Here is a 26,630-nt window from a genome sequence, read left to right on the forward strand (position 1 = left end):
TGATCTCGACTAGATAGGCCTTACTTTATATTTAGATATTTAATTTCATTACAATTAAAAATTTAGTGAATACACAAATTCATACAGTGAAGCAATTGTGTGAGCTGCATGTTCAGCTTCACCAATTGATTCAGGTTGCCGTATTTGTCTATTATTTTGTCAACAACTTATGAAGCAAATTCTCTATTAAGTAAATGCTCATTTTATCAGCGCGTTTAAAATAAAAATGGGACTTAGGTTTAATTAATAAAAGTTCAACACTTTTTTGGTCAATAAAAAAGCCAAAGACTGATTTGTCTTCAAAAACTATATTAATTTATTTTTGAAGAATGTCGTAGTGTTTTTTCGGAAAATTATTGAAAATTTTTCTGAATTGGTAGGAAATCGAAAGAAGTTGTTTTTGATTCTATTAATTTTTTTGACGCACTAAAAATAAAAATAAAACCAAAATTTCAACACTTTTTTGATTAATTAAGAAAATCATATTATAAATCATATTTTTACTTTTGTAACTTAGAAAAAAAGAAATCCTAACATAGCTTACGAAATAATTATTTCTCGATTTGTATGGCCAAAAATAGCAACCCCACTTCCAAATAATAACCCACGATTTATATTACATTATTTATGAAATATATAAAACCATGACTGTATAACTTTGATTATTTTTTAAAATATTTTTCACAATCACAATATGATATTTCATCTGTGTAATACCCGATTTCTTAAACTTAAATTATTTTCTGGAAGATTAAAGTATTACTATAATCGTTAGATAACTTTTATTAGTAATTATAATTTATTTTTCATAATTTTACTACTTTGGAAATACATAAAAAGCTTAAGACGCTCCTGTATAGCTTTCATTCATGTTACTGGTCACGCGAAAAGATAGGAATTAGGCGAATCACGAATCAGTCGCAGTCGGTGACTGTATTTGGAATTTATTGTTGGTTGTGTGGTGTCGCGAGGAAATAAAGATGAGTCAAGTAGCGGTATTTTTAAATGAATGTTAATTTGATAATATAAAAGGAATATAAGTAACACAATTTACAACAATGGGACAACATGTTTCTAGGACTGATTTTGAATGGGTATATACAGAAGAACCTCATGCTAGTCGTAGAAAAATAATTTTAGGTTAGTTCTTTTTACTTTTTAGTCTTATACACTTGACGAAAATGTAGTTATCTAATACTTACACATATGTTACAACGGTTAACTGGTAATATTCAAGGACATTATAATGCTTTTAGAATTTTTTATAAATGATAATTTTCCAAATAGATTATATTATTAGTTACAGCTAGTTGCAAACTACTTGTGACCATATGAAATGTCACAATCAATTATAAATGTTTTAAATGTCATATTTTTTTAATTTATCCATATATTTAATGTATAGAATAAATGTTTATAGAAAAAGTTAATATTTGAGTACAGTTTGGTTAATTATATTTTTGTTATATCAATCAAAATCAAAAATATGATTTGTAGCTATGAGGAATGCTAATTAGAATGTCAAAATAGTTTTTAAATTTAAGAAATCATAAAATATTTTCAATTAATTTACCCATCATCTATATTATGAAAATTTCTCTATTGGTGATAATTGATTATAAATTATAGTTATATATTCGTTGATAATGGTGACATTTAAATGAAAGGAAAATTAGTGTTTTAACAAAAGTTGCAGCTAAATTTATGTACTTCATACAATTATTTTTTTAGCATAGTATACCTACAATTTTTTTAGGCAATGTATTTTGTGATGATGTATCTTATCTTGATTTCAACTTCAGAATGATTACAGACAGATAGCAATTAGTAAAATTTATTGATAACGTTCTATTTCTATTAACAGTGCAAAGTATATAATTGGTAATCATTCCAATTGTATTGGAATTTTATTGAACAAACAATACTTCATCATATTAGATTATGCAATCTTAGTTTTGTTTGCTGTTTTGACGATTCACTATCTAACTTTATGAAGATGTGTGATTATTAAATAAGGAGGCGGTTAAACGTATTATTTTCATTTTATTTATTTATTATCTAATCGGTACATCTGTACGTGTACTAAGTGTATTCCAAAGATAAAATGGAAAATTTCTTTGAATTTTGAAAACATTAAATGGAGGATTGGGATTATTTTTTTAAACATAAAATGGGATTTTCTATAAAAATGAAATTGTATAAGGGTAAATGTGGGCATATTAAAATGTTCACATATTCATAAAACGCATTATAGGTACCTAATGGAATTAGAAAATACGTCACGAGTAACGATGATTAAGACAGTTTGTGGTAATGGTCAAGACAGTTTATTGACAGCGGCGGCGCGTGCTATTAATTTTTATTATTTTTTTTCTGTAAAGGAAGGAAAGAAAAAATAATCATCTTTAAATATTACACGCTTATGTGTGTCATTTTATCAACGTTTCCGTTTTGACTTCGATTCTTACATTAGTGAGCACTGATTTCACGTGCACACGGACGAGTATAACTATCGACAGTCGTTCTAAACTTCAGCGCTGTGGGAGACAGGGGATTGACCAATAAGATCCAATATTCCGATGTGCAGTAATCGAATTAAAATTAATATAATGATAGGACAGATTTTTTTCAAGAGAAGGCATTAGATTTGGGTGTGCACGTGCATATGTGCACTCATTGAGGCACCGTCACTGTTGATTGTGATATGTACGAAATAAAGATATTTCCTGGTATATACATGGTGAACCGACACAGAGCAGTGCTGCATAGGGTAGCCCAAAATATGATGATTGGGAGCAATTTACCTCTATACCAAGTTATATTCCCGAGGAGTTAGTCGAGCCCAAAATTTGGAAAAAATTAACTTTGCAACACCCTTAAGAGCATTAAGTAATGGTAAATAATTTCATACCATGGATGATTTAATTCTATTTGATTCTACTCTTGTAATTTTTAATAAAATTTCGTCATTTAAAAAAGTGTTTTCAACATAATCAAATTTGACAATTTGCAGTTGAGTTCTCTGGTAATTAAATTGGTATAATTTTTCAAATGAGTGGAAAATTCTTATTCGTCGAATAAGTTGGTGTTGGGTTTGTGTGATGGAAACTGTCAAAGAACCGTTGAAAATATCGAAGGAGGCTTCCAAAGAGCTTCGTTCCTCGCAGAGAAACATTTTATAATGCTTGATAAATCGGAAACTTTCATAGTGTTAATGTGTAGTGTATTTTGTACGCCATTGACGATCATCGACATATAGCACTAGAAGTGCAAGATTTGTTACTTCAGGACTTTGTACAGACAAAAGCTTGTACAACAAATAACTAAAGACACAAAAAAATCTAAATATAAAGTATACACAAGGAAGCTACAATGAATAACGAAATTATCTTTTAAAATGTACATGTGAAAATTTTTCTATGTAATATACATAACATGCATATATTGTCAGAATTAAATTAGATAATAAAACTAACAATACGACAATCTTTTGGATCGTCTTAGGCCTGGAGTGTTACTCCATCTGATTCTTTAGCCATCCGTACAGTTCTTTATTGATGTGGTACCTCTTGAGGCCACAGTGAGGCTCTAGTTTAGGTATGCAGACTTCGCCCCTTTTTTGGCAAGACTGTCTGCTTCCCCATTGCCTGATATACCCTGGGGGTGTGGTACTCATATTAGAGTTACTATAATAGAAACTTACACAGATATCAAACAGAAAAATTATAAAAAAGATGATACGTGAAACAAAATAGGACATGGTATGCAAAATTCAGTTTGAAAACCTTGACAATCCTTACTAGAGATAAGACGAATTGAAGAACTGATGAATTAAAAATCAATTTTGGAACGAACAATTAGTCCAACTAGAGAAATTTGAATACTCAAGTAGCAATTGATTCACAAAGTCAGTAATCAGTAATCCTACTGATGTGATCAATAGATTAGTATATTTACCTGGTTAGGATATTAGGTGTTAAAAATCAATAACAACATTAAGTTAATCAGGATAATCGCTTTCAAAACAATCTGTCAGTTTACTGATGAGTCTTGCGTAACTGTCACGAGTATCCAGATGAAAACCCCCAATGTAATTATTCTTCAATATTACCAACTCGAGTTTAAGATTAATGGTCGGCCTTGTCGATAATTTTTTACCAAACCGGCTAACTGGCGAAACTTATTTTGAGTTTCTTCAATACTCTTACGGATTTATTTAACGATTTGCCATTCTGATTGAGATTGGAACATTGGTTTATCCATGATAGAGCACCACTTCATTTTAGTGTCGATCTAAGAGAATTCTAAACCTCCAATATCCAAATAAATAGATTGGACGTGGAAATAATTGTCCTCCCCGCTCACCGGACATCAATAAAGTCTGTTCATTCTTTCCTAGTTGATTTCCGAGAAGAATTATGGAATGGCATTAGAGACAATTGCAAAGTAATGAAAAATTATCATCTGCTACCGATCATAATCGATTAAAAATTTCGGTGAAGAATAATTTTGTGTTTAAGAGAATGTGAAGATCATTTTCAGCAATTTCTTTAAATCATAAATGTTCATGCTTTTTCTACAATATTATTTTTTTCCATTAATTTGCTCTTATTGAAATGTATGGTAATTTTATACTTTCGCGGTCCCCTCGTTTTTTGGTTCTAGAAAATCGAAAAATCGTCCGATTTCGATGAATTTTTTTTAAAACGCTTCGTTTTTACGGCGGATTTACAAAAAAAATTTGGGAATAATAAAAATGGAAACTTACATTGGTTTCAGGTCTTTAAATGTTCACCAAAATGCACTCATTCACATATACTTGTTGATAACTTTTTTCCAAATAATAAAATGAAGTTGTTATATTTTTTTTTCATAATCTACACAAAAAACGAACAAATTGAAAAAAAATTTACAAAAATGTTGATTTATCATGTTTTTATAATTAAAAATGATAATAATTTCTCGTAATATTGACCTTTTCTCTCATATAATTGTTAGTACCTTTTTTATTAAATAATCATTAATGTTATATAAACAAAAACATTTTTAAAATCACTTATTGTAATCAAGTGTACAATATTAAAAGTTATCTTTGAAAAGTTGAAAATTTTCACCATTAAATGGTATCTTACTAAGGTTGATTGTTAAAGAGAATTGGGTGGTGTGTTTGAAAAGCAGGCCAAAGGGAACATTTGTTCTGAAGTTTTAGCACACCCCCCTAACCTAATCTAACCAGTATAAGTTTTTATTTTTCTATTCCCATATTTTTTTTATAAATCCGCCGTAAAAACGAAGATTTTTAAAAAAAAAATTCATCGAAATCGGATGATTTTTGGAGTTTCTAGAGTCAAAAAATGAGGGGACCACGAAAGTATAAAATTACCAAATGAATCTATTAATTTATAAAATCTGAAATAAAATTTTTAGCCAACGTTATGTACAAATAATATTTTTTTTAAATCAACTAATATATAAAAAAATGTATAATGCTTTGAAAAGTTACCCTAAATTGAACTCTTAAAATGTATTAATAATATTTTACTCAAAAGCAATTAATGCTACTTAAAATATCAAATTTCCCTCAAATGTCATATTTTAGACTGCCCTATACGCCTCTGATCTGTGTCGGTACCTATGCGGGACACCCTGTATATGATGTTTCAGGGAGTAAATTTTTCGACAATAATTTTTGTTTTAAATAAATAGCGTGAATTTATTCCATTCAAATATTTTGACTACAAGTATATATAAATTATGACGATTATTAAGATAATGATTTCAGGTGTATATTATTAAATATATTTATTGAACCCAGTCAATTCAACACAATAGATTTAAATCGACTTTGTAACTGCCTAATAAAATCATTTGCTTTTATTGTTTTAAATTACAAGTAGATAAGTCCTGGCATATAGGTATTTTGATATAATTCATATCATAATAAAAAAGTGATAAAGAAAACAATTTATATTAGTGTATTGGGTGGTCAGATATTTTCAAATACGCTTGAGAACATTTTTTTTTCATGCTTAACCCGTTTATTTTGAAAGTGGCCAAACTCCATTTTGCAATTTTTGTTATTTATCACTAAAGTATTTCAGGATGCTTATATTACCAGTAAATAATACTGGTCTACCTTGGTTTTGTTGTCCTAGATATGAAAATGATTTTGTGTCTATTTATTCATGAAACTATCAATGATTTTGTAAGATGTGCTCTGATTTTTTTTAAATCTTTATTTACATTTTACATTACAAAAATCAAACAACGAGAAACAAAATAACAGATATATTTATATCAGTTATGTTTTAGAAATTAGGATACATCGAAATAAATAAAGAAGAAAATGTCTAAAATATCTTTTATATTTCCATAAAACGCTTTATATGAGCTTTTCTTTTATAATTTTTCACGGGGCAATGTCTTGTGAAAGACAAGAAGTCATCAAGTGACAATCCCATTGACCCTCCATCGCTTTTAGATCTTGATGGAACGGCTTTCCTTGTTTTATCTAGATAATTGCGTAAATACAAAACTTTTCCAAGCTTTATAGAGCAAGAGCCCACGACCGCCAGACCTTCCTTATTTTATAAAAGCTGAAAATTTGTCTATGTGTGTCCCTCATACAGGTAAGAACGACCATCGGATATAGGGCTCGAGTTGCGGTTACTTGGGCAGGTAACAGGTAATAAAGGTGTATAAAATAGTATCTTACTTTCCATTAAGTATAAAGTTTATTTTTTTTTATTTTCTTCGGGATAGCTGTAGAAAACTCGTCAACCACCGCCGGACATTTATGACAGTTGCTACCCCTGCCAGACACCCTTAAACTGTAATAAATTTTAATTATTGTAATGTATATGTATAATAAGTGTTATTTTAATAAAAAATATTATCATGGGAGATCCTTTAATTTGTTTCGTTTGTAAGAAAAGTGGTGATAAAATTATACTGTTCTCAGAGGAAACGTTTATGTGATCTTTGATCAATATTTTACTCCATCTATTAAAGATTACGAGCACTCCCAATGCTCAATTGGAGTACTCTATAACTGGGCCTGAACAGATTCGATCAAGTGATTTTGCAAAAGAGTTAAAAAATTTAAACTTCAAAGAGGCTCTGGTTAATTTTTTTATCTCACATTGGGCTACTGATGAAGTAGTACCATTTATTGGTGACCAAAAAACAATATACATCAATTTCAGAAACTGTCATTCTTTTACTGTTGATAATTCCGACAAAGTTGTCTCAAGTGTTGATGAGGAGTTATCATGTCCAGGACACGAGGAAGCAGATACAAAGATAGCATACCATGTCATACCATAACATTAACTATCCAGCAGAAATAGTTAAACCAGCTGGTACCGATATTGCGGCTATAATGCTTGGTAACATGCATCACCTTAAAAGTGATTCTGTTGTTTGGATGCTTACCGGTACTGGCAATAATTTAAGGTATGTTGACCTTACCAAAATACATGAAAAGTTGGGACAGAAAATTTCTCAGAGCTTACCTGGATTTCATGCTATCACAGGTTGTGATTTTAATCCTGCGTTCTTCAGAAAAGGTAAATTAAAACCATACAAAAAATTAAAAAGCAATCCAGCCTACCAAGAAGCTTTTAAGGACTTCGGTAACAGCGAATTAATTGAAAATTTAGAACATCAACAAAACATTTTTAATACTATTCAAAGATTCATATGTTATATTTACAATGTACCTAATGTAATTGATGTTGATGCCGCTAGAATCCAAATATTCATCGACTCGTATACAGTCTCTGATGTAAACGAAGCTTTTAACCGAAAAAATCTACCACCTTGCAAAAGCAATTTTTACGAGCAAATTATGTATGTACCATTTGGAACAATGCCCATTTAACAAAATGTCAACCAGGCAATAACGGTTGGGAATTGAAAGATGACCAATATCAGTTCAAATGGTTTGAGGGAAATCAACTACCAAGTTATGTTAGTGATTCACTCAAAACAAAACCAGGTATGTAATGGTCATCATGAATTATTATACATAAATTTTTAGTGATTCATAATTGTACAAACTTATTCATTTTTTCAGAAACCGATGACGAAAACGATATTGACAACGATTGTAACATCGTGACGAAGAAGTTGAAAATATTGACGACAAGGATGAAATTTATAAAAATGATTAAATTTTTTTTCTCCGTGTTTCCTTCCTCTGTTTTGTATTTTTTGATATTAAAATAAATTTATTTACTTTTTATAACCCATATATCAACGTAATAAAATTATTTTCTATAGGATATCCTAAGAGATCACAATCGACTAAATACCAGCGCTCCCACCTACAGCTGACTTTCAATGTGTCCGGCAAGATGTAAAAACCATTGAATTGGTCTGGCTACTAGGGTAACATTTTTTTATAGACCCCCAAGCAACATATATAAAATTCAAGTTTTATACTATGACAAAAGTAAAATTATAATTTATTACAGTTTAAGGGCGTCTGGCAGGGGTAGCAACTGTCATAAGTGTCTGGCGGTGGATGACGAGTTTTCAGCTACAGCTTCAGTTTACAGCTATCCCGAAGAAAATAAAAAAAATTAAGCTTAATACTTAGTGGAAAGTAAGATACTATTTTATACACCTTTATTACCTGTTACCTGCCCAAGTAACCGCAACCCGAGCCCTATAGCCGCTGGTCGTTCTTACCTGTATAGGGGACACACATAGACAAATTTTCAGCTTTTATAAAATAAGAAAGATCTGGCGGTCGTTGGCTCTTGGGCTATTACTTTCCATAATAACTAACAGTCCTAACTTTGATAAAATCTGAGTCTTTCATCAATTGCCTTATTTGAGGACCATCAAATATTCTACCTTTCAATTTTTCCATACTAAGCTCCGGAAATTTTCTGGAAATGTATTTCTAAATCTACACAGATCTGCCATTTATGCACCGAGTATTTAATTTGCTCTAAAACTAGTTTTACATTTTTATATTCTTCTTTGAAATTCGTTGAATAGGCAATTGGAATTGATGCAAATTTATTTCCATTGTGCAATAAAAAATTCTAATACTCTTTTTCTGTATTTTATATTTGTTACTGTTGGTGCCAATGAATTTTTTTTCTATTTCTGATACTTGTTTTGTTAAATAGAGATCACGTATTAAATCACTGAGTTCATTTTGGGAAAATCAATTTGGCGTAGATTTTTCACAATCCCATTCACTTCCACTGGTAGACGGTCCAGATTTCTGTTAATTTGGCAACACCATTGTTTATGAAGGTATGCGAATTACTTTTGAGACGTAATTAGGGCTTTCACTGTCTACCAGTTACAGAAATTGGCGTATAACGCGAATAATATTTCCAAATCAAAGAATAAGGATGTTGTTAACAAAAACAATACCAATACAGACTGGCTTCACGCATTCTGCGCTCATAACATCACAAAATTAAGGAATTAACATATATGTACACAGTTGGTATGGGCAAAATAGTCCCTACGTTACGGTGCCGACAATATTCATTTTCTCTCTCGTTGGAGACACTTTATCTATAATGCGCATGAGAATCCGCAGAACCGAGCTGGAACCTCGGAGAATAGAGAAATCGTTGCCATTCTGTCTTCCTTAGTCGGAACAGCTTCCACTTATAGAAACTGTCCATATAGGAGTATTATATATACTGAAATTAAACTAAAAATTTAAAGATGGCGAACTCTTTTAATTTTCTTCATGTAGAGTAGCATTTCAGTGTCTTTCAACTGGTAATTTAATTTGTTAGTTTAATTGTAATTTTTAATTTTGTCTGCATAAACCAAGCTTTATTTTATAACAGAAGAGACCTAAAATCAAGACGATTTAGAAACATAAAAAAATTATTTAGAAATTTAAATAGAAAGAGCAAAAGAAACCAAAAGCTTTCTAAGCAACAATCATAATGGACTACATTTTATTCAAAATGAAATGCTAAATTATTTTAAAAAAGAAATATTCTACTTATCAATACTTTTCTGTTCCCAAATAATATTAAACGAAATCGGGGTTAATATCACTAATTGTTTATTTTTTCTTTTGCAGAAAAATATCCACAAATTAAGAAACTCTTTGGTTATGATCCGAATTTCAAATGGGTTGTAACCGGAATGGTGTTTGCACAATTCTTACTAATGTTTTTACTCAAAGATAGATCTTGGCCGGTACTGATTTTAACGGCATATTGTTTAGGAGGAGTTATCAATCATTCTTTAATGTTAGGTAAGTTCTGTTTATATTCAACTTCTTCATAAAAGTGTAAATATTTTCTATGAAATTTTATTTATAGAAAGTAATAAAAAATAAATAATAAGTAAAGTTTATTTAACTAATGCATAGTCCGATATATTTAATTACGTTTCATATACGTTTATATTTTAAATTTTTTTAAAGTAGTTATGCACGTATTTAGATCTCATTCCAAAATACCTAACCCTATCCTAAGCATCATATAAAGCCATTCCATTTTCCCAAATTTCATTCAATTTCACTAAATATATATCCGATATATAAAGACAGGACGAAATGTAAGAACCATTCAACTAAGCGTTGCCTGAAATACTGTTTTGGGCGTTCCACATAGAGACTACGATCGTTTTGATCGGCGGCGAAGACGACACTCATGCCGTCATGATTAACGTTCACGACGACCCTTGTCAAATGGTGGGTCGAATTGAGCGTTGAATTAGCAGAATTTTTCAAGCGACGCATATTCCAACTATGAGAATATATCTCATTATTTGATTTCATCTAAATCAGTTAAGTTCTCCACCGAAAATTTCAATAACTTACAAGTTATAACATAACCTCTTGAAGAAGTTCCCATTCGTTAATACTTAACTCAAAGCTCAGAAAGGCTTCGTAAGCTATTTCATTTGGGTTTACGACTATAAAGCTTTGGATTACGTGGATTAAGGATTAAGATAAAGATCGTGGTCGTGAACGTGATTGTCGTAAGTGCTTTGTGGCCTGTAGGATTGCATCAAACTATAACGTGACGGGTACACAGCCGCTCACCATTTGATGATGGCGGTCATAACTTAATCTGAAGAAAACTATAAAAGATGATAGATGGCCCCATCTATTATTGGGTAGCTGTAAAACTATTATGCTAGATGTTTCTGAAAGAACAAGTTACCTATGGAATTATTGCAAATACTTATATAAGACAGGATCTCACAGTAGAGTAGTTAATTGAATATTGAAGACACGCGGCAAACGATACAGGACTATAAAGTGAACTAAAGTGTTAGTAGTGTTGTAATCAGTGTAACGATTATAGAGTAATAAAGTATTAAGCGTTAAATTAAGTTATCTACGAATCTCCTCCGATAAACTTTATAATATAATTGTTTACAAACTATACAGGGTGTCCCACGACGAGTTAAAACTATCTGTATATGGCAAAATACTTATAGTAGAATCTGTAGAAAATTTCTATGTTTGGGTTTTCGGATACTATATCTTCAACCCAAATATTTTGAAAGACGGCCGACTTCCGGTTCTACCGACTGTAACCTTGTTATTTTAGATGGAACACCCTGTATATTAATACATTTTTGAAATCTACGTCAAATTTTAGTATACTTTTGTCTAACAACTTTTTTCAAAAAATGCATACTTGTTGAGTTATTAATTCTTTTGTCAAAATTTGACCCTTACAGACCCTTATAAATTATTTTTTTACGAAGATATCCTTAAGGATATGAAAATGGTTTCTGTTCGGTTGCTTTTAACAAGGTCAAACGTATTTGAATCTATGTTGAAATTTTTTTCATTGTATACAGGGTGTGTATAGAAATTGTTCAAAGTTTAACGTCATAAATATCAAATTTCTTCATTTTTTTTAAATAGAACTGCCCGGTTTTTTTCTATTTTAATACATTCGGGGGTAAAAAATAAAGCAAATTCATATATACTTTCCTATACCTTAACCTTACCGTTATCCAGATATTAAATTTTTAGTTGCTTTTAGTTACAGTCGACTTCCGGTTCTAGCGGAAATCGGTCATATTTTAGTTAAAAACATCGTATCCGAAAACCCAAACGTAAAAATTTTTATATTTCTAATATAAGTATTTTGACATACAGATAGTTTGAACCCGTCGTGGGACACCCTGTATAGTGTAAGACAACGTGTTTTATTAATCTTCTGAATGTGTACATATAACGAAATTGATATATTGTTTAAAATAATTCACCAGATTCGAACATTAGCTTAGCTTGTTATATTATCGATATCAATAAGTCTCGGTCTAACGAATAGAGGTGATCAGAAATCACATTTTTGTATTGTTCTATCATTTAAACTTTAGCTGTTAAATTTGTATTTAGAGCTATCTAACAGTTTTTGAAATTTTGAGTGACTTTTTTCAAACTACGAATTAATTTTTAACAATTGAAGAGTATTGAAATGGGTGTTCTTTATGAAAATTCACCATTTTATATGAGTCCAATCGTGGTCGTACAAGCACCAAGGATGCTGAACTATCAGGATGTAATAAAAAACGGTTAGACCAGGAAAACCGAAAAGTGAAATTGTGAAAGAAGATATGCAGTTTACACCATTTTATATGAATATTAGAATATGATAAATCTTCTTTCAAAATAGATGTTGTGTTTCCTCACAGTAAAACAAAACCAACAATACATTGGGGACTCGGAGCGGTGCTCGCGATGAACTCCGTCCTAATAAAAAAACATGGCTAGCAGTTATTTAAAAAAAAAAATAATTAACAATGATATGATGATTATTGTATCGATTAAAGAAGAAAATCACATGAAAACTGCCTCATGAGTGGAAGAAAATGCATTGTCTCACATGTATATGAAAACGATAGACAAATTGAATGAATTGAACTTTCTAATTGGTTCCACACCACAATATTCTCCAGATCTAGCTCCCAGTAACTCTTATCTGTTTCCAAACTAAAAAATGCTTCGACGAAATATATCACAGTCAAATAAGGAAGTCATAGTTAGAACAGAAAATTGGCTTAACGCTTCCAATGAAAATTATTTTGATGAATAAAATAAAAATGGTTTTTTTCTTATTGGTCGTTGTTGAAACTATTCCCATAGAGTATTCTTGATGTTAGTTTTTTATTATTTTTTGTTATTTCAGCCATTCATGAGATTTCCCACAATTTAGCATTCGGACACGCCAGACCGATGCACAATAAAATATTCGGTTATTTTGCTAACTTGCCAATAGGAATTCCGGTATCTATAAGTTTTAAGAAATATCACCTGGAACACCACAGAGTAAGTTGTCATAAATATATGTTAATGGTACTTCTCAAATTTCATACTTAGTACTAACTTTCTGTATTCTATACATATATTAAACATAGGAAAAATTTAGAATGGTCAAAAAAGTAAATCAAGAACTTCATTTTGGAACGTTTACGATATTCACGCAGAATACACTACACCAACATTCATAATTACACTATTAGACGTGCCTTTCGATAACTAACACACGAACATTCCCATTTACACTGTCGGACGCGCGTTTCGATATCCACTACACCAACACTCACAATTACACTGTTGGAGGCGGGTTTCAAAAATCACTACACCAACACTCACAATTATACAGTCAGATACCCAGAAACTGAAGATACTAGAGAAACTTTGATATCAAAACGCACATTATTATGTTATTAAAATTTCCACTTGTCAGACGAAATTAATATAAACGCTTTTCTGCTTTTGTAAATATATTTTAAAAAATTCGCAAACTTGAAAAATAATCCTACATAAGGACAAACGAACAAACAATTTCAAGTCAAAACTTATAATGATGAAAAAATCTAGCTAATTACATTGCTTTTATTTTTACTCTTTGAGAGGAAAGAACCGAATTTCTCACTAGGCATGAAAATTAAAGTAAAAACAAAGGTAATGGCCATAATATGACTTCCAAACCCACAACTGAACATAAACATCTATGACACACAACAGAGACAAATGACAAATGTAGACCCTGATGTCGAAGTAAGATCAAGTAAAGGTGAAAAACCTATTATGTATCGCAACTTAAGATACCGTTTTGTAAAGGCGTACGTGCACTTAGTTCTCCTGGAACAGAAACATGGGCATTAAAAGTGGATACCATGAATAGACTCGATGCTTTTGAAATGTGGATCTTCCGTAGATTAATAAAAATATCATGGACTTAACATATACCTAAGATGACGTGCTTTGACGTATGTTGCTTTACAACAGTAAAGAGAAGAAAGACTGTTTATCTGGGGACAACAAATATGATATACTGAAGTTAGTAATAGAAAGAAAAATCGAAGGAAAACGTGGACCTCGTCGCTGACATCATTCATAGTTAAAAACATACGCGATAGAACTGTATGAACAAATGTACCACTCAGGACCGAAATAAGGATGCCGAAATTGTCGTCAACCTTTATTACATGAAGATGGCAACTGAAGAAGAAGATAGGAACAAAAACAAACATAAATAAATTTCGTATTGAAGAAAATAAACATATATATAACAACAAAAAAACTGGAGGCTCTGATGTTGGTTTTACATAGTTTATAAAGTGCCACATAAAATACGAAAACTCATCGTCAGTTACCCAACCCATTCCCTTCCTATAAACTCAGGTTATCCGTTTGTGATAAAGTAGATAGTATTTAAACTTCTTTCGAGGAAATATAAAAATCACAGAAAATGAGTTTCCAATTACATTCTCCTGATGAAACAAAACCAACAGTATGCTTTCCCCTAGCTGTTATTATTTTACCCCATTCCAAGACTGTTGGAACACCAGTATCGATATTCTAGAAGATGTAGATCGATACTTGCCCATAACTGTACCCAGCTTGTCATAAAACAAACCTGTCTATTTCGTTATCTTCAGCATGCTCGAACCTCTATCTACAGCTTGTATCAATTCTTCACTAACATTAGCATGTTTGCATCCTAAAATTAAAGTAGAAATATTTTAACATGGTTCATATGACTCCAAATGTTTTGTCTCAAATGACCCTTTCTTCGAGTTCAATTTAGGAATATGTTGAATAATTAAAAATTCCTTGGGAATGATTTATCTATGAAACTTGAAACATTAACAGTAATCATGTTAAAATCCTAATACATTTACTTGATAACCAAATGATGATATTCGTGGTTTTTAAACCATATTCTTGAGAAAACTCAAATTGCATTTGAAAAATACCTTATGACAAAAATTGTAGATCATAAAATTATCTACAAAAAACGTATTAATACTTTTTTTCTTACGAGTCATCGTTTCTGAGATTCGAAAAATTGTAATCTTCAAAAAATGCAACTTCAACTGAAAAAACTATTTTCTTCTAAAAACCAGGAAAAGCTCAACATCAATCGGTAATTTATTTATCAAAAAGTTGAAAAGTGACAAAATCATGTACTATTTTTACACGCAACAACTGAATGTGACACGACGTCTGCATTTTCAAAATGTTTGAAAAACATGATTTAGTTCAAAGTGCTAAGTTTTTATAAACAATATTTCGACTCGAAGTTATTACCAACGGAATTTGCTTTCTTATTTCTATGTACGGAGCTCCTAAAAAACTACTTGCTTAGATAAGTATCGATATGCATATTTCGTTAAAAATACTAGTAGTTAAAAACAAGTTCAATCGGCTTCTCTTCCTCCAACCTCAGTTGCTGTTCAACATCTTTTTCGGGTATATTAACAAGTTCAAGTGTGGCTTGGTTATCAGCTAGACCCTACAGACTGGGGTTGGAGTTGGTCAGCAATACGTTAGAACTTTTCATACTTTACTCCCACCACACACAATTGCAAAAAGTCTGACTATTTTGTTCTCTGGCATGTACACCTTCTCAAGTCTCTATTATTGAATGTGGAGGATCCGTTTGATACCAACGAGGCGACAGAAGAAGAACAATTTGAAAGATAGGACAGATCCGTGGAATAGGCCTTCTGGGGAAACCACTTTAAAAAAAGCGGTAATTACACTAACTCATAGGTGGCGTGGAAACGTGTGCATATTATGATGATTACAGGGTTTACAACTTTTTAAATCATTATATCTCAGAAATAGCGTTTTTTGTAGATAATTTTATGATCTACAATTTATGTCCGAGGTATTTTTATTATAAAACTTACCGTTTTGCTGAAAATGATGGGAAACTTTAAAATTTTATTTTTAATTATATTTTAAACAATTTTCAGCTTGATGGGAATTTATGTAAGTTCGAATGTCTAAATTGATCGGGTTATGTTGTCAGTATTCCTGCCATCTACTTCTTAATTTTTTGTTTCATTCTGCTTCTTTCATAATTAAGAGTTTCTGGAACCTTTGATGATTCATACCAACCTCACCTCAGATTACAACTATACCAACACATTGTATGGTGCATGTCTTGATAAAAGTTATAGTCTTCAAGGACTTAAGTAAACGTCCATAGTTTAAATTTATACCAACATTTATGTTGGTGTAGCAAATAGAGGGTTTAGTATAAATATTAAAAATTGATAACAACTCAAAACCATAAATTATATTTCTTTCCTACCGTGGTGACAAATTATAAATTCTATCAATTGATTTACACACTCCATAATTTATGTAAATATTTGAGTTTATTATCTGAATATTATGTACGAGAAATGTGTTTCACTGTTTAATAGAATGTATATTACTTAGAAAGTAACTATTTTAAAAATTATTAATAAAAAAACACTTTTAATTTGTATCTACTGCAAAGTTAAAAAATAAAGCGAAAATTTGAGTCCTAGTTGGTGTGTAATGGAGTCAAAATTTAATGAAAACAGAATACACAATAAATTTCAAAAATATAAAAATATATTACAGTTTTGATGCTCGACGGAGGGAAATAATGTTCGTGATGTCTTCTTATAAAAGAACATCATAGTAATTTGGTCAATTCGATAATAATTTTGAATATTTCAAAATGTTAATTACATACATTATTATAACTAAAATAAATTTTCATGATAAAAACTTTCTTTGTATTCTAACCTCCTTTAAAAAGAAGCTTCATTATACTGGTAAATGAAAAAAAAGACAGGTTATAATTTTGAAACAATCGCTCGAATAGGTAAGTCACTTTTGTGCAGTATTGGCAAACCATATATTTTAGGGGGTAAGGCATTGAGGATTTTCAATTTTTTTTGCATCTTATGGCGAAATAAAAAGTTGTTCTCCCAAATTAGAATTAGATAATTATTTTGATTTTGATAAGAATTTGTAGGGTCTTGTTCAATTTTTTTGTAAGTTGTCTCTTGATATAAACTTGATATAAATATTCCATTCTTTTTTATGTAGATGATTGCATTACTGTCGTACCAAAGAAATCGAATTGGAAACATAAATATAAAATTCAGTTCTCATCATAGAAAACTTCAATTCACTAAGGAAATCGAACAAAATAATAAAATCAATTCTCTTGATGTCACAATATATAAAATTAACAGTAGCATAAGAATAGAATAGTATACGAAATTAACTTAGTTCTCAAGATATTTGAACTTCAATTCATGTCACCCTGGTATTTCCAAATAAACTTTCATTCAAAGAATATATAATCTAAACATGAATGATGTTTGTTTATAAAATGCATTTTTCTCGCTTACAAATGCTATTATTTCTTGGAAATAATTATAACACTATCATAGTACAGATCTCATAATACATTTAATATATTTCTTTTTCAGTACCAAGGTGACGAACTGAAAGACACAGATATTCCTACGTACATAGAAGCCAAATTGTTTTGTACAACTTTTGGGAAATTCGTATGGGTACTACTACAACCATTTTTCTATGCTTTCCGTCCATTGGTTGTCTATCCGAAACCACCGACGTATTTAGAATTTGTCAATCTTGTCATTCAACTGATCTTTGATGCAATTGTTGTTTACTTTTTTGGTAAGCTATAATATTTATATTTCTCGTAGACTAAAATGTAAAGTTGATAAAAAATTTCATTATTAGGAAGATAAGTCTTTTTAATGACTCCGTTGGATGACTATTAGAAATAACTGCTCGCCATAAACCATTGTTTCAAGAAGCCCTATCCATTAAGTACCCATCCTACAACAAAGTCCACCTCATCGTATTTCGCTTCACATTGTTCGCAAGTAGTCTCTGTCCTTTCCTCCCAGTTCTGTAGGAAGTTGTGGTTGTTCTTCTCATTTTGTGGAGGATTAATTCCGATGGCTATACACTCGGTTGTTCTGCCGTCTAAATGGTCTTTGGTCTCTTCTATTTCCTATAGTCGTTTTTGGTGTACTTCCGTCAGTTCCGATTTGGATGTGCTCTACTCAAATAGCTTTTCTTGTCTTTTCGTCCATTGATTGCAGTACTTTATCTGGTCCCAGTTTGCCCTAAAGTTCTTGGCAATTTATAGTCTTGTGGATATTCACCGCTTGTGTTTGTTTTTTTTTTGGTTTTGTAATTCTTCCTGTTATCAGATGTGTGTGACATGCTATGAAGGCATAAGTTATTATTATCGGTATTATGCTACTTCCTACAGACCTAAGTATCTCCTTCAAACTGATTAAACCATTGAGACTTGGTTTTACCGTTCCACGGTCTTCTTCACGTGTCCATTGAAAGTGAGTCGTTGATTTATGGTTATGTCTAGGTATCCACTGTATAGAATGTTTTCCACTATTTCCTATATTTTACACCATTCATTGTTTTTGCTTTCTTTGTTGGTTTCTTCGAGTGCATACTGCATTATACACCTGTGTCATGTAAAATGTGTAACACTCAATTAGTTTTGTAAGATACCAAATAAATAAATGTCTTTCTATTTCCATAATTTCCTTTCTTTCAAGGTATTGGGCAGGTTTCTATCTTATAACTATATGGAAGTTTGAAAATATTTCAATAGGCTCTAAGCTCGATAGCGCCTTTTTCATTTAAACAGCTTCGATTTTGTTAGTGTGACTAACTAAGAAAAACACATTTTTTTGCCAAAAATCAATTTTATTCATCAATGTAATCATCTTCAAGAGCAATATAATAATTCCCACGCTTCTTTGATTTCTCGATGTCGTACTTGTAGAGGGATTTGTCTTTTGCCTCAAAATAGGCTTCAGTTTCAGCAATTGCTTCTTCATTTGACCTGAATTTCTTTCCGACGAACATTTTTTCGAGTTCAGGGGGGACAGATCTGAACTATACGATGAATGAGGAAGCAATTCTAAATGTAATTCTCTCGATTTATTCATCGTTGCCATCGACTGGTGAATCGGTTTATTGTTTTCGACATTTTTGCATTCAAACGATCCAATAACTCTATGTAGTATTCGCTATTGATTGTCTCTTCCTTTTGGTGATAGTCGATGAACAATATTCCATGCGCATCCCAAAATACCGAAGCCATAACCTTCCCAGCTGACTGTTGTGCCTTTGGATGCTTCGGACGTGGTTCACTGGCTGCAGTCTACTCAGAAAATGATCTTTTTGATTCTGGATGGAAGTGATGGATCAATGTTACATCCATTGTCGCAAAAAATCTGATTTATTACGTGTAAACATGACCAAACACTGCTCTGAATCATCAGCACGTTGTTGTTTTTGATCGACTGTGAGTGAACGGGGCACTCGCTTTGAAACAAGCTTTCTCATGGTGAAATGTTCATGCATATATGTAAACATACCTTCTGATATCTTTACGGCCTCAGCTATCTCACGCAAATTCAATTTATGATTAGATATAACCAATTTTTTTATTCTTTTCGATGAAGCAGAGTCCGAATAAGCCATTGCTGATTTTGTAGAGTATTTTTTTTATCAAGAAGCAATGATTAATTAACACACGAAATTGTTTTGAAAATAACAAAAGCAGCTTCACTTAAATAGCTGTCATTTTTTTCTGACTAATCAGAATGTCATGAAATTTTACATATAGTCTTGTGAAAGTTGGTACTTCATAAACGTCATATGGGTTTGACAATTGATTTTGAATGTTTTACAGCGACTTCATCATTCATAAAACACTAGTTTTATAGATCAAATCAATATGTACCAGTAGTTAAATTATCAATTTACATCTTGTAAAACATCTTATCATAAGAAAATATTTCAAATGATTATATTTAATATATTTAACAACAGAATTTAAAATTTGTAACAATGGGAAGATTATTTTATATCAACTTATAATCTTATCTTTATAAAAATAGTCATTTTGTTTGAATAATTGAGTTACCTCTAATGTGCTATCCTACAAATGTCATATATTTGTGTTTAAAACGTACTTACCTGACCTCCAGAAAGGGTCACCACCGTTATCTTTTTGAATATTAATAACCTTGTAAACATGTGGAATAAAAAATGTTGATAGTAGAATAAAGCAAAAATAATATGATAACATTTGTAATATTGTTCGGTAATTAAGATATAAGAACCGCATACCACAAGCAAATCATCATTACATAAGTAGATACAATACAACAGCTATAAAAAATTTTATGTTTAATTTACAATATCAAAATTTAAATACTGAAATAAAACTCAAGTAATTGTTTACTGTTGAGACAATATTGGAAGCCTAATAGTCATTGAATGGTAGAAAATGATTAAAATGTATTCCAAAAATAAAAAATATTTCAAATTCATGATATGATATGGGAACAAATCTCAAACAACAAATGTAGTTATTAGAATTTCCTGCAAAATTGTCTCTAAATCACTGTTGGCTGTTTGCAAAAGAAATCGAAAAATTTGATGTGGCTCAACTGTGTGGTATATAAAAAAATTTAGGAAGAAAATATACTACATTGCCATAGAAAGTCTTACAATTTGTATAGACGAAAACAAGTAAATAAAAACAATAGAAAAATATAAAAAAATATAGTTAATTGAAATAAAAAAAAAGTCTTCCAAGTTGCGACTAAAAAGCGACTATTTGCAACTAAAATAAATCTCAGGCGACTATGGCGACTGTTTTTACATTAAAGTGGCACACAAGCTACCATTTTCATAAAAATGGCAACTATTTTGAGCAAGGAATTTAATATAATTTGAAAAGAAATTATCTATATTCCATAAAGTACAAAAGCATTGATTTGCAGCATACAATTACTTATACACAATGCTTTATTTACACAAGAAAATCTTCTGCTACTTACTAATGCTTACAATCTACATAAAAAAATGTGAAAGGATTAAAAGATGCTAATTTCAAGATTTATGATATATTATAAAATAAGTATGACAATAAATTTTGCCGTCAATGTAGGTGGCACAGAATTGAGATCTATTTGAAAGGCGAAACCCTAATGAGTTGAATAATTGAAGTGAATTTGTTAATAATGAATATAATTTGTACCTAGTTGGATGGTAACAGTGTACGAGGTCTGGCTATAAAATAACGAGTCTGCACGCCTTGAGAGCGCTTTAGACGGGTGGGTTAAAAAACGAGTATGCACGTCCCAAAACATGTTTCTGTCACTATTATAGTATTTGTACAGTAGATGTTTGAAGCGAACGTTTTTTTTTCTCGTGACGAAAAACAGGAACAGGAACGACTTTCTCATTAAATTGAAAAAACTCCGACTGAGTGCTATAAATTGTTCCAAGAGGCCTATGTGTGTTTTTGAGTCGTTCAAGCAATTTAGTGATGGTTGGGAGAGCACTAAAAATGACTAGCGCCCAGGTCGCTCTGTGACTGTTTCAACTCCGGAAACAGTGACCAAAATCAACCAAATTTTGCGGGCAGAGCGTCGAATGAGCATCCGGATGATAGCCGATGCTCTAAACGCAGATAAAGAAACGGTTAGAAAAATTTTATACGAGGAATTACACATGATAAAAGTCTGTGCGAAGTTGGTGGCAAAAAATCTGGCTCCTAACCAAAAGCTCTTACGTCAACGGGTATGCTCAGATTTCCTTGAAAGGAAAAAGATACGCTTTGAAAGGGACCCGATAGGAAGCGGTAAAGCAAAAAACGACAGAGCTCCTAAAGGTACTCGTCAAAGATGACTTCTAGCTCTGCTTCGATCAATGGAAAAAACGTATGGAAAGGTTTGTGGCGAGGGGAGGGGAGCATTCCAATGTAGAATAATTTTTCTAAAAATTTTTTATTGCTGCTGGTTACAAGATTCAAAAGTACTATGTTGAATGAACTTTGTAGAAAAAGCAATGTGAATTTTTCAACTTTTACGTTTCTTATAATATCTACAACGTCTAATAAGCGATAATAAAAAAATTCGGCATTATCTTGTACAGTGGATTTAACAAAACTAGGACAATCTATATTAATACCGATAGAGTACACAACACGCCTGTCGAATTATTTATTGTTAAATATTATTGACATTGAGATGGACATAAATAATCTCGACATTCAACTAAGAAATTAAACTTCCTCTAAAAATAGTTTATTATTCATTATGACAGGAAGTGGTATTAAAATTGACGACTTTAAATATAAATTCGTAGAAAAATCACAATTGTCCATAAATTATTCATTTATTGTTTTCAGTTCAAATCTCAATAATTTATTTAGAAAAGTTAATTCTTTGAATTTTAAAATTTGTTTATAAAACTATGCATTTTGTTATGGTCATAAATTGGAGAATACTTAAATTTGCGTCACGTACTCAGTTCCAACTTATACTAAACATTTCATGTTCAAATATTTCCATCCAACAAAAATTCTGTATGATTAACAAACAATAAAAACATTATGTCCACACATGACATTGTCGATGTTTCTACCTCATTCTTTGATAAATTTACAATTCATAGACTTGGCAACAGATATATTTGAAATACGTTTTATATGTAAAGTGAACCAACTCATTCCCGTTAAAGAAAGATATGTCTAAACTTTGATATATATTTTTAATTATTTTAGTCCATTTAGTTAGCGGGTTAAGTAAATACCTGATTGAAAACAATAATAACAAGGCTCTCTCAAGATTAAATGTATACGGTATTTTGGCTTGAATCGGTATCAGATCTTTTAACCTTGATAATAGCATTATCCAAAATTATGACGGAATTCAATACAGCATTCATTCTCATCAACCCCAATATGGTTAATCATTACTGCCTAGATTTTTTAACTGATTTTTCTTACCAGACACTAATGTGCTTCATTTAGCCACGTTTCTTATACACAGAATATTCATTTTCTGTAGGTCATCTTTTTTCAGTACTAATCCGTAATTAAATGGGTTTTTCTGAGTTTTTTGAAGCCTGTATATGGTAGTTTCAATTGTATACGTGCACGATAGCGTCAAACACGTTTTACACAACTATTTGTTTGCATACTGCACTTTCTATTCCCACTGGATTCTAACTTATTATTGGTGCAATTTTGTCTCAAGTGCAAGTTCACTTTTTTGCTGCTTTAATACTACAGCTTACTGATTTCCTCTGCTTAATCAAATATTGACCATACTGTTTTGCAGAAAGTAATACCTCATTGTTTTATTGAAGGTGAACAAGTGTGTTCAGTATGAATAGCACTCACGTTCCTGAAATTTTAGTGGCTTTCAGTCAAGTAAAATTACTCGACTCGATAAACGAATGGACTATAGTTATCATTTTTTCAACTATTTATTATTTGTAATGAAAATTTTTTTAAACTTTTTTTAAAATATCTATCAAATTCTTTTTAACAATGTAATTTGTCTAATCAAACAAGTAGAGGTAGAGGAAATCGAGTAGAGCTAATAGTCATACTGACGCAGAAAAGATTTACGATTTAGATCCATAGCCTTGTAATTTCTCAACACTTCTTTGGGTCCCTTGCTTTTTCTCTCCAGATTTGAATATTTGTCTCTCTAAGCTCTTCTTCCCTTCAGCGTTTTTTTTTGGTCTACCTCCTAGCCATTGTAATCTTCTTGTCTCTATAAATGCGCTCATTGAAAATTGGTTACATTTCATGGTTTGATCTTCTCTCCCATACTAACTCTATTTGCTTTCCTCCAAAAATTCTTCTTAGTATTTTTGTCTCCCATATTTCCAATTTCTATTTAGTTTTATTCTTCATTATCTAGGTTTAACAGGCGTATGGTAGGAATATCTCTTTCGGTGTTAATATTCTTCTAAGGCTGCCTTTACAGCTTTACTTTTAGCAATCCTTAGTACGATTTCTTTTTCTTCTTGGCATTTATTATCTAGTAGTACACCCAAATACATGAAATTTTCTAATTCCTAGAATTCTATGTTTATGTACTTTGAAATTGTTTTTTGTTTTGCTTCCACATTTATTCTTTATTTCTATAAACTTTGTTTTTTCATTATTGAAGTGTAGGACTATCTCTTCTGCTGCCTTCATTAGTTGTTTTGGGGTTTCTTCAATCTTTCTTCTGTTTCTTGCTATCAACGTAACATCATCAGCATAAGCTAAGCATTTAATACTTTTATTAAATATCATGCCCTTTCTGTTGTTTCTGGTTCTTCTTATTATGCCTTCCAAAGCTACATTAAATATTGCCGTTGATAGGGGGTTGCTTTGTCTTAATCCCTGTTGTGTTTTACAAGGTTCACTTTCTGGTTTTTAGCTTTTAATATATTTTGTCCTCAAATGTCATCTTTACTAGTTGAATTAGTTTGTTTGGAATTTCTAATTCTCGTAATATTGGGATTCATTTTTTTTCTGTTCATATTATGATCAGCTCTTTGAAAATGAACAAACAGGATCTGTGTTGGCATCTCATATTTATAACGGCCAGTAATCAGCTGTTTTATCATAAAAATTTGGTAGAATCTTACTCTGCCTTTTCTAAACTCTCCTAACAATTTTTCTACGTATGTTTCCAATTTTCTTTTTAATATTGATGCGTCTACCTTGTAAATGGGTAATATAATGGCTTTTCTCCATGCTTTTGGCATTTTCTCGGTTTTCCAAATCTGGCAAAATGAATTTAATATTTCTTCTTCAAGCTTGTTTTTTTCGTTCAATGATGTAATTTGTCTAATCAAACAAGTAGAGGTAGAGGAAATCGATTAGAGCTCTCATATCTCTCATCAGACCCCAAAAACAATTTTACTTTTATGATCTTACCTACCTTAAAAATTTTAGGCTGTATTAAGGTTTTAATTGTTTTAAGGTAAGAAATAAATGAATCAATAAATGAATCAGTTTAATTATTTCATTTTAATATCCCTTGTTTGGTAGTGCCTAGAAAATTTAAATTTTTCAATATTATACTCCAATTATTTGACAATTTTCTGTCTAAATTAAGCTTTACGGTTAGTTATTTAATTATAAGTTTCCTGATAATACTATCAATTGCAATTTTCCAATATATTATGATTTCAGGCGGCAGAATTTTGGGCTACCTTCTTCTTGGTTCCTTTATGGCCATGGGTCTCCATCCTGTGGCGGGTCACTTTATCAGTGAGCACTACATGTTTAAAAAAGGATATGAAACATACAGTTATTATGGCCCATTAAATTGGATCACCTTCAATGTCGGATATCATAATGAACATCATGATTTTCCTGCTGTACCAGGATCGAAGTTACCAGAGGTAAAATATCTTAATGCTAAACTCGATTGAAAGATTTGCTTCTTACCACATCAGAGTGTTGTAAAATAAATTGTTTCAGGTCAAACGGATAGCATCTGAATTCTATGATGACCTACCTCAACACCATAGCTGGACTGCAGTTTTATACGATTTTGTAATGGATCCAGATGTAGGACCTTATGCGAGAATCAGGAGAAAAGCCAAAGGTCTTTCTACGTAACTCTCATTACATTTATATTATATTATTTTTCTCATTGGTAACTGTGAAATTTGAAAATTATTTCTAATAATTGTTGTTTCTGATAATGGTTTATCAAAAGTAACAGGTGTCAATTAAAAGGTCTTGCTTAGTCGACGGGTAAATTAAAAATAACTGGATTATCTGGTAGTATTTTTGATTCTCCATTCAGTGCCTTCACTATAGTTTACATTCTAAATTTTCAAACTTTGTTTAACTAGAAATTGGAATATAGATCCATTAGGCAAAATGAAAATTTTTATAAAAGTTTTTATAAAGCGCATAAAACAATTTTTATAGTACGTCGAAAATCTGAAAAAAAATGTCTGCACAAAATAATTTCTATTATGTTTCAAAAATATCAAGAAATGTTTCCGATATGGAAAAAATATTACAACTAATGACATCAACGTCCCGTTAACAGATTTGTCAAATGTATGTAATTTTGTTTTTTTATTTATTGTTATTGAAATAATTAAGTAATGTATAACTGTCGTCAGAAAGGCCTTTTCATTGATATGTACGTATATACATAGTAATTCATAAATATATTATTCAATTATAAAATTTACATTTTAGCATGATGAAATTGAATAAGAGTGCGTAAAAAATCTGTATATTATTATTTATTGTGATTTTTTGTCGTAAATTGTGTATATTTTAAAAATTACTCAATAAACCATATATTTTGTTACTATGAATGAAATGCTTTTTAAATACCAATCCCAAGTGTTTTTAAAAGTTCACATTAACTTTCAAAGTACTTCTTAAGCCGCGTCCACACTATGCCGATCGACAATGTCGAACGAAATAGGCGATATTCCTCTCGTCCACACATAAACTTCTGTGTGGACGTATTTCATCAGTCGA

At 31.0% G+C, this 26,630-nt stretch overlaps 1 protein-coding gene across 1 annotated transcript; it reads left to right on the forward strand.

The window, feature by feature from the left end:
- The first annotated feature begins 881 nt into the window (after positions 1-881).
- Positions 882-26,461, forward strand: LOC130444012 (sphingolipid delta(4)-desaturase DES1). The gene is made up of 6 exons (XM_056778967.1): positions 882-1,140; positions 10,070-10,246; positions 13,149-13,288; positions 17,734-17,947; positions 25,311-25,522; positions 25,602-26,461. The coding sequence occupies exons 1-6, from the start codon at positions 1,059-1,061 to the stop codon at positions 25,740-25,742; spliced, it is 966 nt and encodes a 321-aa protein (XP_056634945.1). The 5' UTR covers positions 882-1,058; the 3' UTR covers positions 25,743-26,461.
- Positions 26,462-26,630: the final 169 nt, after the last annotated feature.

Source organism: Diorhabda sublineata, chromosome 5, assembly GCF_026230105.1.
Source record: "Diorhabda sublineata isolate icDioSubl1.1 chromosome 5, icDioSubl1.1, whole genome shotgun sequence".
Classification (NCBI taxonomy): Eukaryota; Metazoa; Arthropoda; class Insecta; order Coleoptera; family Chrysomelidae; genus Diorhabda; species Diorhabda sublineata.